Below are 14502 nucleotides of genomic sequence, written 5' to 3' on the forward strand. Positions count from 1 at the left end.
GAATTTTTAAAAATTTCTCCCAAAAAGGCTACAAAAAGTAGAGTGAGAAATTTTCATTATGGTTAAAAGGAAGTATGAGACTCAAAAAAAAATAAATTTAAGGTAGTTGGAAATTTCACTAAAGCATTTCCCAGCAAGGTCAAATGAGTTAATGCTTTTCTTTATGATTTTATTTGGTGGTTGAAAATCAAAAACATAAGAGAGGCTGGAGGGAAAGGTGGGGGAGGGGGTCAGTAATCATGTCATGTCATTCTTAGTGTTTAGAGAAACTATTGCTTATAATGATGTGATACATTCAAAGAATAAGATTTTTTGATACAATTTGATTAGAAGACAACAAAAAATTATTTTCAAAATTGTTTATGATTTTATATGCCAGAGTTTCACTCCATATCTCATTCCATTTATGAAGTTCAGTACAGTCAGCTAATAAAAGATTGAGTAAATACTTATTGCACATCAAAAAAATAAGAGATAAGGAAAACAGGTAAACCAACAAAAACAAGTTAAGCTCATTAGTCTGCCTTTAACTTCCATAATTTGGCTGAAACAAAAATAACAATTAAGTACCTCTATTGTATCTTTTATATCACAAGACAACCCTGCAAGGTATCTACTGTTGACAGAGGTTAAATAACTTATTTGACCTTCTTCCATTATACAATATTGGCTTTATTGCAACAAATTTTACTGATAGCATCATATTCATCACATTTGCTATTTATATATTTGGAAAATATGTATTAAACGCCCACTGTGTACAAAGTATTGTGCCAAGCAATGTGAACAATGTAATAAAGAATGTATCTAAGTCCCTGGCTTCATACAACCTAGCCCAGGAAGCAGACATGCCCAAAATTACCTGAGCAGAAAACGAAGAAGGAAAAGAGGATAGATAGAAGGGGACTTTAAACATTTAATAAAATCAGCTCCCAGTCTGTCTTCTTTTAAGAGAAAATGTTTTACCAAATGGAAACCAACATGGCTACAATGAGCCCCTGAAAATGAGAAGTTGATTTTGCAGTTCGGTTCACTTCGCAGTTTCTATTTCTTTTAAAATAAATAACATCTATCTTATCAGGGAACTGCTCTGCAAACCAAGGTAGGAAACCCATTTGTTAGAGATGCTCATTTAAGATGTTTGATAAGAAGAAAACAGCATTCTAAAATCAGATAAATAAGTAAATGTCTTCAAGATGACTATTATCAGTTCCATGCCCAAATTTTTTAAACTTTTTTTTGTTAAAAAATTTTCTTAAGTTTATTTATTTATTTTGAGGGGGAGGGGGCAGAATCCCAAGTAGGCTCCACACTGTCAGCACAGAACCCAATGCAGGGCTTGAACTCAAATACCATGAGATCATGACCTGAGCCGAAATCAATAGTAGACACTTAACCAACTGAGCCACCCGGGTGCCCTCCATGCCCAAATTTGTAAACCAAAAATTGACAAAGTATTTCGTTTAGTTGAGTCTATTCTATCTTAACATGTCTTTTTTGAGCCTGAATTCATGAAATATTCAAGCAGTAATACATGTGTGCACTTCAGATAGAAGAGAAATTCTTATCTATGTTTTATTCTATAAAGAGTTTTTAATACTAAAGTAAAAGCCATTAAGACTTCAGACTTCTCACATTTAAAAAGCTCTGTGTAAACTTTTCATAGGAACTCTCCCAGAATTTAGGATCTATAGTTCAGATTTTTGATAGAAAGGAAAAGTTTCCAAATGACTTGGCATAAAGTCAGTGTAGTATTGATTATGCAGTATATTCAATTCCAAATATATGCCAATATTTAATGAGAGCACTCTATCAGATTAAAATTTTGAAATGAGAATTAATTCCAGGTAGCTAATGTGAAACATAATTATAATTATTTAAGATTTCTACTGTTTCTCATAATGTCTGGCTGTCAGGATTAAACACCATGAAGGCTTGCCCTTATAACTCTAATATGGTTGCTGTATTTTTTTTTTAAGTTTTCCCTCATTCCAAGAGCCTAGGCATTCAAAGATATTAATGTACTAATGTATATCTAATATACGAAATACATGCATCTGGGGTGACTGGGTGGCTCAGTCTGTTAAGCATTCGACTTTGGCTCAGGTCATGATCTCGTGGTTTCCAAGTTCAAACCCCATGTTGGGCTCTGTGCTGACAGCTCAGAGCCTGGAGCCTGCTTCAGATTCTGTGTCTCCCTCTCTCTCTGCCCCTCCCCTGCTCACACTTGTCTCTCTGTCTTTCTCTGTCTCTCTCTCTCTCAAAAATAAACATTAAAAAAATTTTTAATTAAAACTGCATCTATGCTGACCCTTTAAATATTTGTCCTTGAAGGTGAGTTTCAATCAACAAAAATCACACATCTGAGTCTCTAATTCCATTTCTTTTTTGTATCCTAAAAGAGTCATGCTGTCCGTCTTACTGGATAATACCACCTACCTTTCAGCCAAGACTCCTTCGCAATTAGTTTTTAAATTTAAAGTTTTGGATAATAAGGGTACAACAAAATTCCTGAATCTTGAATTACAGAATCCTCTGTAGAAGTTCTATAGTATAAACATCCATAATTTATCCATTTAACAAAGCATTTACCAGAAGGAAATCAAAGATAGATCTTGGAAGGAAAAAAAGGATGAAATCCAGAAACCAAGTATGTTTTATAGTAAATGGATTACCATAATTGCAAAGCTCTACTTTTTGTTGTTATTGTAAATATTGTTTTTCATTAACCCTCCATCTTTCCATATCTAAATCATGCAAAGGGGCAATTAAAAATCATTTTATGGCACAGATATCAAATGGAATTTTTAAAAGGTAGGATATCTTCTGGAAACAATATAAAGATTATACAGTAAAATGTTCCTTTATACTTTCAAATCGGCTAAAGCCAGAAATCCATTAGCCATATATTCTGGAAGCATAAAATTTTCAGAGTATCTTTTCATTCCTAAATTTTTTTTATTAACTTCATTTTAACTTAATAAGCCATTTCATTTATTTCTCATTTTTTCATTAAATTGCTATTTCCTCTAAAGTGCACACATTTTATTATAATCCACAATAGACACTGTGTTTATATAAACATGTATGTGGCCAAATGTGGCAATGTATTTTAAAATTTTATTAATTTAGCTGGGGTACTTGGGTGGCTCTGTCAGTTAAGCATCCAATTCTGAATTTCAGCTCAGGTCATGATCCAGCCAGAGTTTCCTCTGGCTTCGCCCTGCCCAGGCATAGTTCACCATCTTTCGGGTCCTAACACGTGCGCTCATGCTCCACCTCCCCGGCGTGGCGGGCGAGACGGACCAGTGGTGTGCCCTCGGCTTGTAGGTTAGAGCCCCACATCGGGCTCCACACTGGCAGCACAGAGCCTGCTTGGGATTCTTTCTCTCCTTCTCTCTGCCCCTCCCGCACTTATGCACACACGCTCTCTCTCTCTCTCTCTCGCTCTCTCTCTCTCAAAATAAATAAATAAACATTAAAATTTCTCTAATAAATAAAAATTTCATTAATTTAACATATAGTCTTCCAACCATCTTTTGCATTTCCATTATGTATATCCAAATTATGAAATGCACAAATGTAGGTTATATGCATCACTTTCAAAGCATCATTGGATTTATACCTTGCAATTAATATTGCATAGTACTGTCCTTTATTTCCTCAGCCCTTTTTCTAGTCAGACACATAAGACAACCATAAGTATTCAAATCCCTCTTCCAACCCTTTCCATCATTGTATCCCCCAACATCAGGTCTAACATAATGTTCCATATCAAGAAATGGTTCAATTAATATTAAATATTGAATTCATGTAATGAACCTAAAACAGTCATTACCAACCTCACAACATCCAATGGGACGAATTATGCCAAGATGCAGAGTTGACATCTGTGACATAAATTCCCACCTAGTCTCTAGCACTCTGAGCTTGGATATTTCATGTACTGTCTCCGATCCTCCTCACATTTTCATCTTTAAAAAAAATTAAGGTTAACTAACAAGAAAAGAGAAAAGTTCCTCTGACATTTTGTCCTTCTATTTGTGACTCCATGAAAATTCAAGAAAATAATAGTGACGTAACATTAATAGTAGTAGCTAACATTTGATTGATTTATAGTTTGCCAGGCCTACGCACCTGACATATATTAACTCATTTAATCTTTAGTGAACTTTCTAAAATAATGTGCTTTCTGATCTTTCAGAGTCCTCCTGGTATTTTGAAGCCATTCCCAGGCAGTCCTTAGTTGTGGCATTTTGAACAGTCCTCTTGAGGTTCACCAAAGCTTGGGTTTTGGATCCAAAACATGTCTGGGTACTAAAATTGCATGTAGAGTCCTAGTGTTTATTTAACTTGGTGATCTAAGTTATCAATCTGCTTATTTCCTTCTGGAAAATCAGCCCTGTATTTGAGTTTCCAACTACATAACTCTCATTTTTCACTTCCAAAGCGTGAAAACAAAAAGCTGATATTTAAAGTGACATTAAAAGCTCATTTATACATGGGATCTTTCTAGCCTTGAATTAGAACCCGGACTGTGATTCGGAACATCTTGAAGCCTGTTTTTTGGAAACAGACCCAAATACAAGGCCAGACTTCATCTAGCTATTCCTTTTCCCTGCTTTTTTACTCTGCTGCAGAAAACTAGGGTTCACTGGGGCCACTGGAAAAGATTTTACTTTCTTGGATTTCCTGCTACTTTATGAGCACAGTACCTTGATCCCCCTTCATGACAACTCTTCCCAGTTATTCTCCTCCCGGGAGCTCTCAGGAACCCAGCTTTCCTATTCTCTCCCCTTCGTGCATCAGTCCCATGGGAATCTCTGTTCTTTAGTTCTGCCATCCCTGGGCAGGAAGGATTAGGCTCTGCTTTACCTTCCCCGTCCTTAATTCAGACAGGTTTTCTTAGATGCCAAGGTCAACAGCAAACACTATCTCTCAGCTCTGCTCTCCATTTCTCAAGCTGCAGCCCCCTCATACTCCCTTGGTTAGATTTTCCTTCTTTCACAGTGTTCCCTTTTAAACGTATTTTCTTTTTTTTTTTTTTTTTAAATTTTTTTTTTTTTTCAACGTTTATTTATTTTTTTTTTTTGGGACAGAGAGAGACAGAACATGAACGGGGGAGGGGCAGAGAGAGAGGGAGACACAGAATCGGAAACAGGCTCCAGGCTCTGAGGCATCAGCCCAGAGCCTGACGCGGGGCTCGAACTCACGGACCGCGAGATCGTGACCTGGCTGAAGTCGGACGCTTAACCGACTGCGCCACCCAGGCGCCCCATTAAACGTATTTTCTGATAAATCTCTCAGCCTTCCATGTGGTGAATACCAGACTGCAGTAAAACCTAACCTCTGTTGCTAATGCTGCCATTCTGACCTCCTTCCTGGACTCTACTCTTTTGTCTCTAAATATGTGATCAATATTTCCCTTGCACACATTGCCATGGCCTCAAACTCCATTTTCATTTCCATTTTTCATTAATTGTATCACAGTTTGATTCTTGTTTCTTATACCCATGTTCAATGAGATGCCAAATTTATAGATTTTACCCTAAAATTTTTCTCCTTTTTTAATCCATTTCTCCTCAAGTTTCCTGGCACTGTCCTAGCAGATAGCCTGACTTAGTCTTTCCACTTTTGAGAGCGAAAGCTCACATATGGCTACAAGAACCCAATTAAGCCAAAGTTAATACTATAATAAGAATGAGAGATTCAGCATTTCTGGAGATGCTAATTTAGGATTAAATGTTATTTCTGCCAGTATTTTTAGAATGAATTAAGTTAATCCTGATAGGAATCTGAATGAGAAGTTAGGTTTTGCAGTGAAGAACAAAATTATGTCAGGAGGTGATATAGCAATAATTTCAAGGGGAAAATGTTCATTATTTTAGCATAATCAGTGAAATGCCAGCTCAAATCGATGGAAGCAATTGTAGTCTTATTATTTCAGTGAAGTATTGAGAGAAATAATGAGAAGAAATATTATGGTATCAGATTATTCAGCCCTGGCTGTGTGGCCTCAGTCACTTAGCTGGTCTCTCTGAGATATAACTCTTTCATTTATAAAATAACAGGATTAGCTTAGATCATGCTTGCTCTCACTCTCACGTTTTCTCTCTCTCATTCCCTCTCTCTGTCTCTCCAGAAAAGTTCTGTTCAAATGTTTCACATACTGAACTATCTCTCTTCATTTTGAAGAAAGGAATCTATGAACTAACCCCACATCCTATCAAGCCCCTCCACATTAGTTTAATCTTATGGTTGCTTCTTATGCTAAAGCCTAAGATCTCAACTCACTGGTATTTTTATTTTTAAATTCTCATTAAAATGATTACATACCTGGATCATATAAAAACTCTTTTCCCTGCATCGATTGTTGAAAAATTTACTTGAAAGAGCCAATTGTTCATGTGTCTAAGGCTGGAGAGAACCCCAGCCTTGAGACAAAACATTGATTGTGGCCCTTCACTAATCACATTCTTGCCAGATGTGACTACCAGAGAAACTTCTTATGTACCTCAGAGAAACAACTTCTCTGGAAATTTAACCTCTCTCTTTTCCTTCCACTGAGCTACTCTAGTACTTTATTTATCTCTTCTGATATTAATTCAATTCAGCAACTGCTGAGTCCTTACTACAGGTAAGGCATTTTCTACATTGTTTTTAGTTGTGTCCATGGCTAATTTCCCCTTCCATATAGTCACCTCTTCGATGGGAGCGTCCCTGTCTCATCTCTTTCTTACTTCCTATCCCCAGTGCCAAGCACAATGCCTTGGGCACAGTTAACACGTAAAGATTTATGTTTGATTGAAAAAATGGTGGAAACAGAGCAACCTTTTTTGAAGAACTTTTGATAAAAGTATCACTAAAAATTAACAGCTATGATTAATTTGCTATCTGGGTTCTGTGTCACTTATGCCCTTATAATTGGTATTATTATTTTTTTTTTTTGAAGAGCCAGCCACAATCCCTCCCTGCCCAGTTGCTATGTCTCAAAGCTACAGCCTCAGCTCTCTCCATTTCTATTCTTTGCCTGGAGAATAGGGAACAAGTCAGATTCAAAACCTCAACTCCATGTCCCCCCATTCCCAACACAGACGAGGCAAAGCACTGGGCTGGGGTGTATATGGGTGGATTTACTCTGCCTCCTCTTTCTGTACAGTCAGTATAAGAACACAGCCTGTGGTAAGCACCAGGAGGCTCAAAATTGACATTATTTTGAGATTAGTAGTTGCTAAAACCAGGAATGGTGAAGTGTAATGGTGGACAATATACCATTGATGGCCTCCAAATCCCAAAACATTCCTTTTCCCTGAAACACCAAGATATTTAAATTTCAAACAATGCTCTGAAAATTCTTGGTGGGTTTGAGTTCATTCCAATTCCAGGTTCTGAGTCTTCTGATAGAGGAAATCTGAGCACTCACAAAGTTATTAACAATATTTAACATTCAAGGACTCCATGGTTAAAGTTAAATTTAGAAGCACTTGGCTGGCTCATTCCGTAGAACATGTGATTCTTGACCTGAGGGTTATGAGTTCCAACCCCATATTGGACATGGAGCTTACTTAAGATAAGTAAGTAAATAAGTAAATAAAGTTAAATTTATTTCACAATCAAGGCATGCCTTTTGGTCAAACTGAAGCATTAAGGTAGTTAGATTATTCCTCAAAAATAAACATACCTTTCACCCAAGTTTGCTATTTTCCTCATGTCAGATACAGATTGAGAATAAAAAGAATGTACCATATGCTGTGCTCTCTCTATTCCACATCACCGTCTAACCAGAAATAACATCACACAGAACCCAGTTGTCTGCTTTTAACTATAACTTAAAGCAAGAAATTTGGGCTGTGTAACAAACCCAAAGTTCTACCCAATTACTGTTTCCTGCCACTGCAACAGCCAATGCCAACCTTGATAGGCATTTCAATTAACTAAATGTTATTATACATATTAAAGGAGATATAGATAGATGATAGGTACAGATTTATATATATATATATATATATATAGAGAGAGAGAGAGAGAGAGAGATGAAAAGAGTAAGGAAAGAGAGAATGGGGAAGGAAGGAGGGAGGGAGAGAGAGGGAGATTCTTTAATTCAAAATAAATTTAAACTTCTAGTTATATGGGTTTTCATGGGTTTACATTTTTGTGTCCTAGTATTTTCCTTACTTGTTAGATGTACTTTGGTTTAAAAAATGCAATATTTTAGGACTTTCTTTTTTATCACATCATTGGCCAACCAATTTTAACAAACTAGTGATAACATATATTGTGTCCCATGATTTTCATCTATGATATAAAGACTATCCAGTAATGCTAGAAAGCTGCTGTTTTCAATCTTATTTATTTGTTATTTATTTATTTTGAGAGGGAGAGAGAGAAGATGAGCAGGGGAGAGGCAGAGAGAGAGGAGAAAGAGAATCCCAAGCAGGCTCTGCGCTGACAGAGCCAACATGGGGCTCCATTTCAGAACTGTGAGATAGATCATAACCTGAGCTGAAATCAAAAGTGGGAGGCTTACCCAACTGAGCCATCCAGGTACCGCCTACTCTTATAAATTTTAAAAAGTCAAAAGCAGTGAAATATCTTGAGTGGTTATGTGAAATATTAATCATATTTTAAGAAAGCATTTAAAAAATAAAACAAAAAAGGCAATGGATTCCCAAAATTAGTTTCAGCAAATTGAAAATTGAAAAACTCAACCAATTAACTGGCTCTATTGTCCATACTTTGCCAAGTAGTCAATTTGGCGACTCTTCCAAATCAGTGGCGTCCCAGCCTATAAGGAAAACAGTTACATAATTGTTGCCTATTAAGTTTCCAAGATTTATTCCTACCAAATTCCAGTAAGATTGGGTTTTATTTTGTCGTTCATGACAGTGAAGGTTTATGGGATCCACTTTTGTATATATTAATAATAAAAATCATTCCAATCAAGAGAATCTGTAATTTAATGTAGAGAAGAAAAATTAAAAAAAAAGGAAAAAGAACCATGAGCAGTCACTACAGAAAATTTTTGAAATGTTAAATAATAGTCAGTTGGAATCCCAAAATTGAAACCTTAGGCTAATTATGTTTACAGTGGACTTGGGGGTCAGCCTGGGTGGCTCAGTAAGTTAAGCATCTGACTCTTGATTTCGACTTAAGTCATGATCTCAGCTTTCAGAGGATAGAGCCCCACATTGGGCTACACACTGACAGTGTGGAGCCCCTGCTTGGGATTCTGTCTCTCCCTCTCTCTGCCCCTCCCCCACTCTTGCACACTCCTTCAAAATAAATAAATAAACTTTCAAAAATGGATTTTGAATGCATAGATTGATGATTCTTAACTAGAAGATGGCAAGCATCTTCACTGTTACCAACGTCAATGTGCTTTACCTCTGAGGGATCAATCTCTTAGGTGTATTAGATGGCATCCTTGAGAACCACTGGTATAAATAATGAATATACTTGCATTTAGCAATGGGAGAAATAAAAATGATCTCTTTCGTATAAAAATGCATAAACTAAGAACTTTTCAGTAAGGCAAAATAAGATTTAATAATACTATGAGTGCACAATCATGTGTGTCATGAGTGAAATATTCGACCTTGCCGATGGATTTATTCTATCAGAAATTAAACTTTTTTTTTTTTTCAACGTTTATTTATTTTTTGGGACAGAGAGAGACAGAGCATGGATGGGGGAGGGGCAGAGAGAGAGGGAGACACAGAATCGGAAACAGGCTCCAGGCTCTGAGCCATCAGCCCAGAGCCTGACGCGGGGCTCAAACTCACGGACCGTGAGATCATGACCTGGCTGAAGTCGGACGCTTAACCGACTGCGCCACCCAGGCGCCCCTATTCTATCAGAAATTAAATGGCAAGAAGGCAATGGTCCTGTGGGCACTTCCAAAACATCTCAACTAAGTTCCTGCAAAAAACAAGCAAATCAAAAGAACAACCACAGAACAAGTACCATATTTCAAATACATTTGGCTCTTATTCACCAGTGTATCTCCATGATTAGCAGAGTGGCCAGGACAGTCCCAGATAGGACATACCGGATGCTTCATAAATATATTTGTTGAATTAATAAATTGAGTCATACTGGATGAAATTAATTCGTTGTTTCCATAGTTACAATTCTGTGAATTTTAAAAACTGATAACTTGTGGTTGCTCAATACTCCCTTGACTCTTATGATGAGAAACAATGGTGAAGTGACATACAAGTATCTTGCATTGATTGCCCTGTTTTATTTGTGTGTTTACAGGCAAATGGACATAGTTTTGTACATATGGAACATGAAAAAGCTGTATTACTACTGAAGAGTTTCCAGAACACAGTAGACCTAGTTATTCAACGTGAGCTTACTGTCTAAATATTTTTTATAAATAGTGAAGATACGTCTAGCCAGACCTAATGTTCAAAAAATAAATTTATACATAGAAACAAATTTTGCCAATTGCTGGACCAATGGCAAACATTAGTGCCAAATGTATAATACTATATGTTAGCACTGATCATCCTTAAAAATGTTAACTATATAAATATGATGTTCATGTGGTTATGTATTAGTTTTAATTGTCAGCCTCTGGCTGTGCATTGGTGCAGTTTTGTTTTTGTTTTTGGTTTGTTTTTTTAATCAAATAAGTTTCTTCTCGAAGTGGATTTCATATAATTTCAGAGCACGGAAGCACATACAAGCTCTTTACGAATTCTGCTCTCCATCAGAAACACTGCCTCAAAGTTGTATATGCCTTTATATAGAAAATACAAATATAAAGAATTGTAATTCCCATAAAATATTTCTAGCACAGGTATATGTTGGCATATATACAAAAAGAATATAGAGAAAAATAATATTTTCATAAACTAAACATCTCGGATTGAGAAAGAAACTATATCTTAAAATAAGACTTTACTATATTGAATCTTTTTCAATAAAAATTACATGATAATGCCTTATGAAAGTAACTGTACATATGGTATAAAGTGTTTATATTTGGTTCCATATTCATTTGCTAAATTCTCATAACACAGAGTGAAATATTTCATAAATTAGCCATTTATCTCTGGGACCTGAATAAAAATAGGACAAACTAATTTGTTCAATGCCTTTAGCTAATTACAATACACACAGAGTTAAGATACAGACTAAAGGTCATTATAGATAAATCTTTTTCACCACAAATTTAAGCAGTGAATGATGGGTGGCAGGAAAGATATTGCTTTATTTCTTTCAAATTTATGTTGATTATAAAATGTAGCCCCTGTGATTTCTTTACTTGTAAATGTGGAATTTATTTGTGTGTTGCTTTATCTAATTTGCTACTTTTAAATCATTTAAAATGAGTTTTGGAGATTGATAAAATTTATCATTAAGAAAGACTGTTGTTAGAAAGTTATGGTGGATGATTAAAAAACTTTAGTATTTAAATATGAAACTGCAAATATAATTTCTCAGAGCTGTGGTCTACCTGTAATATTAATTTCAGTGCCTGTTTTTGTGGGCAAAAATAGAGAAAATACTTTTTTTCCAAAAAAGTTTCAAAGTATATAAAATCCTGAGTCTGTCTTACTGGAGAGAAAGACAAGCATAGTTAATATAGAATTAGTTATTTTTTACATTAGAATTGTTTTCCTCTATAAATGATCAAAATTCATTTTATAATCCTTTAAAAATATTTCTTTTATATATTAGTCATTAATTTGATTAAAATGTTCATTTGAAATTCCAGAATAATTTCCCAGAGTTGGTTGTATGCATGTTCCCCCTCATAGTTCCACATTATATATATATTATATATATATAATGAATTTAGTTTATATGCTAGCTTTTCAAGTATTCTATAAGGATTTTCACAATAGTATCACATATTGATGTCACCAAAGCTCTGAGAGTAATATTTGTAAGTTAACTGTTTTATGGGGACATTGAAAATACTGTATTTTTGTAGGGTCTATTAAAATGAGTGTCACTTATTAGAAGTACAGTGGTATTTTTTGGCAATAGAATTTGTCACTTGAAGGCAAATGATACTTCACTTTATAGATGATGCACTAATTTTGATGTTGCTTTATGTCAGGGTGACATTATACCATGATTTTATAGGGTTTGACATTTAGCAAATGATTAAATGATTGGCCTATTTAATATGTTTCCCAGAAGTAACTTTTAAATGCATTTTAATATATTGACAGTTTCTGATGAGAAATGTCTTTCAGAGCCTAATTTTCTTTGTCAAACACTCACACCAAACCATGGTACCACTGTTTCCAGCTCCTAGTATAGAATGATCGTCATGAATCAAGATAGATGCCCCCCACCCCGCCACTGGCCTCACAAGATCACATAAAGGAAAAACAAACTCATGGGTATAGTTTGGTGGCAATGAAGCATCTCAAGTCATCCCATCAATTTTGTTTAATCTTTAACAGGAGAGGTGAGAGAAGAGCCAGATAGAGGACTTCCCAAGTCTCTTCTTATGTCAGGTTTCCACATCAAACCCAGGGTTTCAGGAGATGCTTCTGAGGCACAAAGCTGAGAGGATCATAGTAAACACCTCTGTCACTCCTGATGTGACAACGTTGTCCTGGGCCAATGCTTTAACCCTTCCTCTCCCATAGGAAGTGAGAAAAAGTGAAAAGGGATCCCTGACCAAATGGAAAAGAAATGTGATGTGCCAAAGCACCTCATTGTCACTTGTACTGCCATGCTGCATACTGAGAAAAGGCAGGTAATAATGAAAAGAAGCATTTTTTTTTTAGATTGAATAAAATCACTAATTACTTAAGGGGGTTAAAAAATCTAATTTATTCCATACGTGACCAAAACCAATAATACATTAATTTGAGTATTGACTTTTTTTGGAATAACTGCTTTTGCTGCCTGAATTTAGAATCTGGTTTGTATTAACCGCCCCTCACCAACCCCACTCCTCCCCCAAAAAGTTAAAGGTGTGCCTTTAAAAAAAGAAGATTGACAACAACAAAGGAGTGGAATTCATGATGACTCCAATAGACTCACCTCTTGGTCTTTGATTTTTATTGAGATCTTTTTCCTGAGGCAGCTGTCTATATCTGGTGGATCAGTAAGACACAATGAAGGGGAATGAGAAGGATCAGAGGTGCAAAGAACAAGCACTGAAAAATACTGGTAGAATTCCTACAGATTTGCAAACCAAATAGACATTAGTGGACAACTTTTAAAAACCAACTTACATGGCTTATAATACATTGTCACAAAAGCTCCCTTATGATAATTTCCACCTTCAGACATAAGTCATCTAGACATAGTAATTTCAAAATATGAGTGGATTTTTGGCAAGGAATACTCAAAATCAGTATAACATGCTAATATTTACATCGTGCTGATTTATCACTCATTGAAACCTGTAAAATACATGCATCCTCGTTAATTAGAACTGTTAATTATATAAACATCTAACAATCCCAGTCACTTCCGGGTCTTCCATTGGGTTACCACTTTCAATATGAAAAAGGCAGTTTTAAAGAGAGGATGACAAATCAACATTAATTTGTTTTTAATCCTAAAGATGGCTGCACACATATTACTAATAAAATTGCTTGCTTAAAAAGTAGTACTGAAATATATTTCACCAGGTGAACTGAAGAGAAAGTGTACTCAGATGAAAGAAAATGAAGAAATTAGATTTATACATTCAAATATTAAGTAAAAAGTATTTGAATTTGCCAAAATGACTAGATGAAGGAAGCCAGAAAAAAACATTTTACTATAAATCATAAAATCTATTTAATATCTTCACCAAAATTTAAATATTTAGAAAACATAGTGTGTTTCCTAACCTGTCTTTTCATTGGCTGTTAATGCCATCCTCAGTCAATTTCTGCCCCTCATTGGCACACAGATCAAGAATGTCTACTCTGATGGAGACATTGTTATCAAGAGGCAACAATACAACATAACCAGATAAACCACCATGTCGGCATGTTGGTACAAGACTATTACTCTAAGCCTTTGGTGAATTCAATCAGACAATATGTTTGACTGACTCCTGATATACTGACCAAAGAGCAGGTTTATTGAAACACTAGGTCAGTAAAAAGTTATGCAAATAATGAAATTCAATAAGTTAGGATGATGGATCCTTTACGTAGTATCAAGAAGAGCAGGGTTGAGTTTCCAGTAAAATTCCTCTCACAGCAATGCTAAATCTTTGTGAGGCTCAATAAAATGTTCAAACACTGGGTTGGTGATGTGCCCTCTCTTATGGTTGTAGTTATCTGGTCATCTGGTTATTGGGGGGAAATCTTCAGATGTGAGATCACCTGCATGAACCTTTTTTCCCAAGCAATACAACTGCTTTCCACTAAGAAAAGCATCTTGCCTTGGCCCAGAATGTTTCCCCATCACTCAGTAAGACCATCACCCAAGTATACATTATAGAAAGATAATAGAACATGGGCTGTGGAAAAAAGGATGTGCATAGAAAGCGTGTGGGTTAATATTATAGGAGATCCTGGGTGTCAG

At 35.7% G+C, this 14502-nt stretch overlaps 1 protein-coding gene and 1 non-coding gene across 8 annotated transcripts in view; one reads left to right on the plus strand and one right to left on the minus strand.

Moving 5' to 3' along the window:
- The window catches only part of LRRC7 (leucine rich repeat containing 7), a 571671-nt gene extending 559466 nt beyond the window's left edge, over nucleotides 1–12205 (plus strand). For 6 of the 7 annotated variants that reach the window (XM_086717264.1, XM_025930871.2, XM_025930878.2 and 3 more), the window contains one exon: nucleotides 10261–12205. In XM_086717264.1, the coding sequence (XP_086573390.1) occupies nucleotides 10261–10368 (108 nt within the window). In that variant the 3' untranslated portion in view covers nucleotides 10369–12205. The remainder of the gene's footprint in view (nucleotides 1–10260) is intronic. The other variant, XM_086717262.1, reaches the window with a different exon arrangement.
- On the minus strand, nucleotides 7070–7199 carry LOC112849161 (small nucleolar RNA SNORA51). The gene has a single exon (XR_003222587.1). It is a non-coding gene; the product is annotated as a small nucleolar RNA SNORA51 (small nucleolar RNA).
- Nucleotides 12206–14502: the final 2297 nt, after the last annotated feature.

This window comes from Puma concolor, chromosome C1 (assembly GCF_028749965.1).
Source record: "Puma concolor isolate L17-30 chromosome C1, mPumCon1.1.hap2, whole genome shotgun sequence".
NCBI lineage: Eukaryota > Metazoa > Chordata > Mammalia > Carnivora > Felidae > Puma > Puma concolor.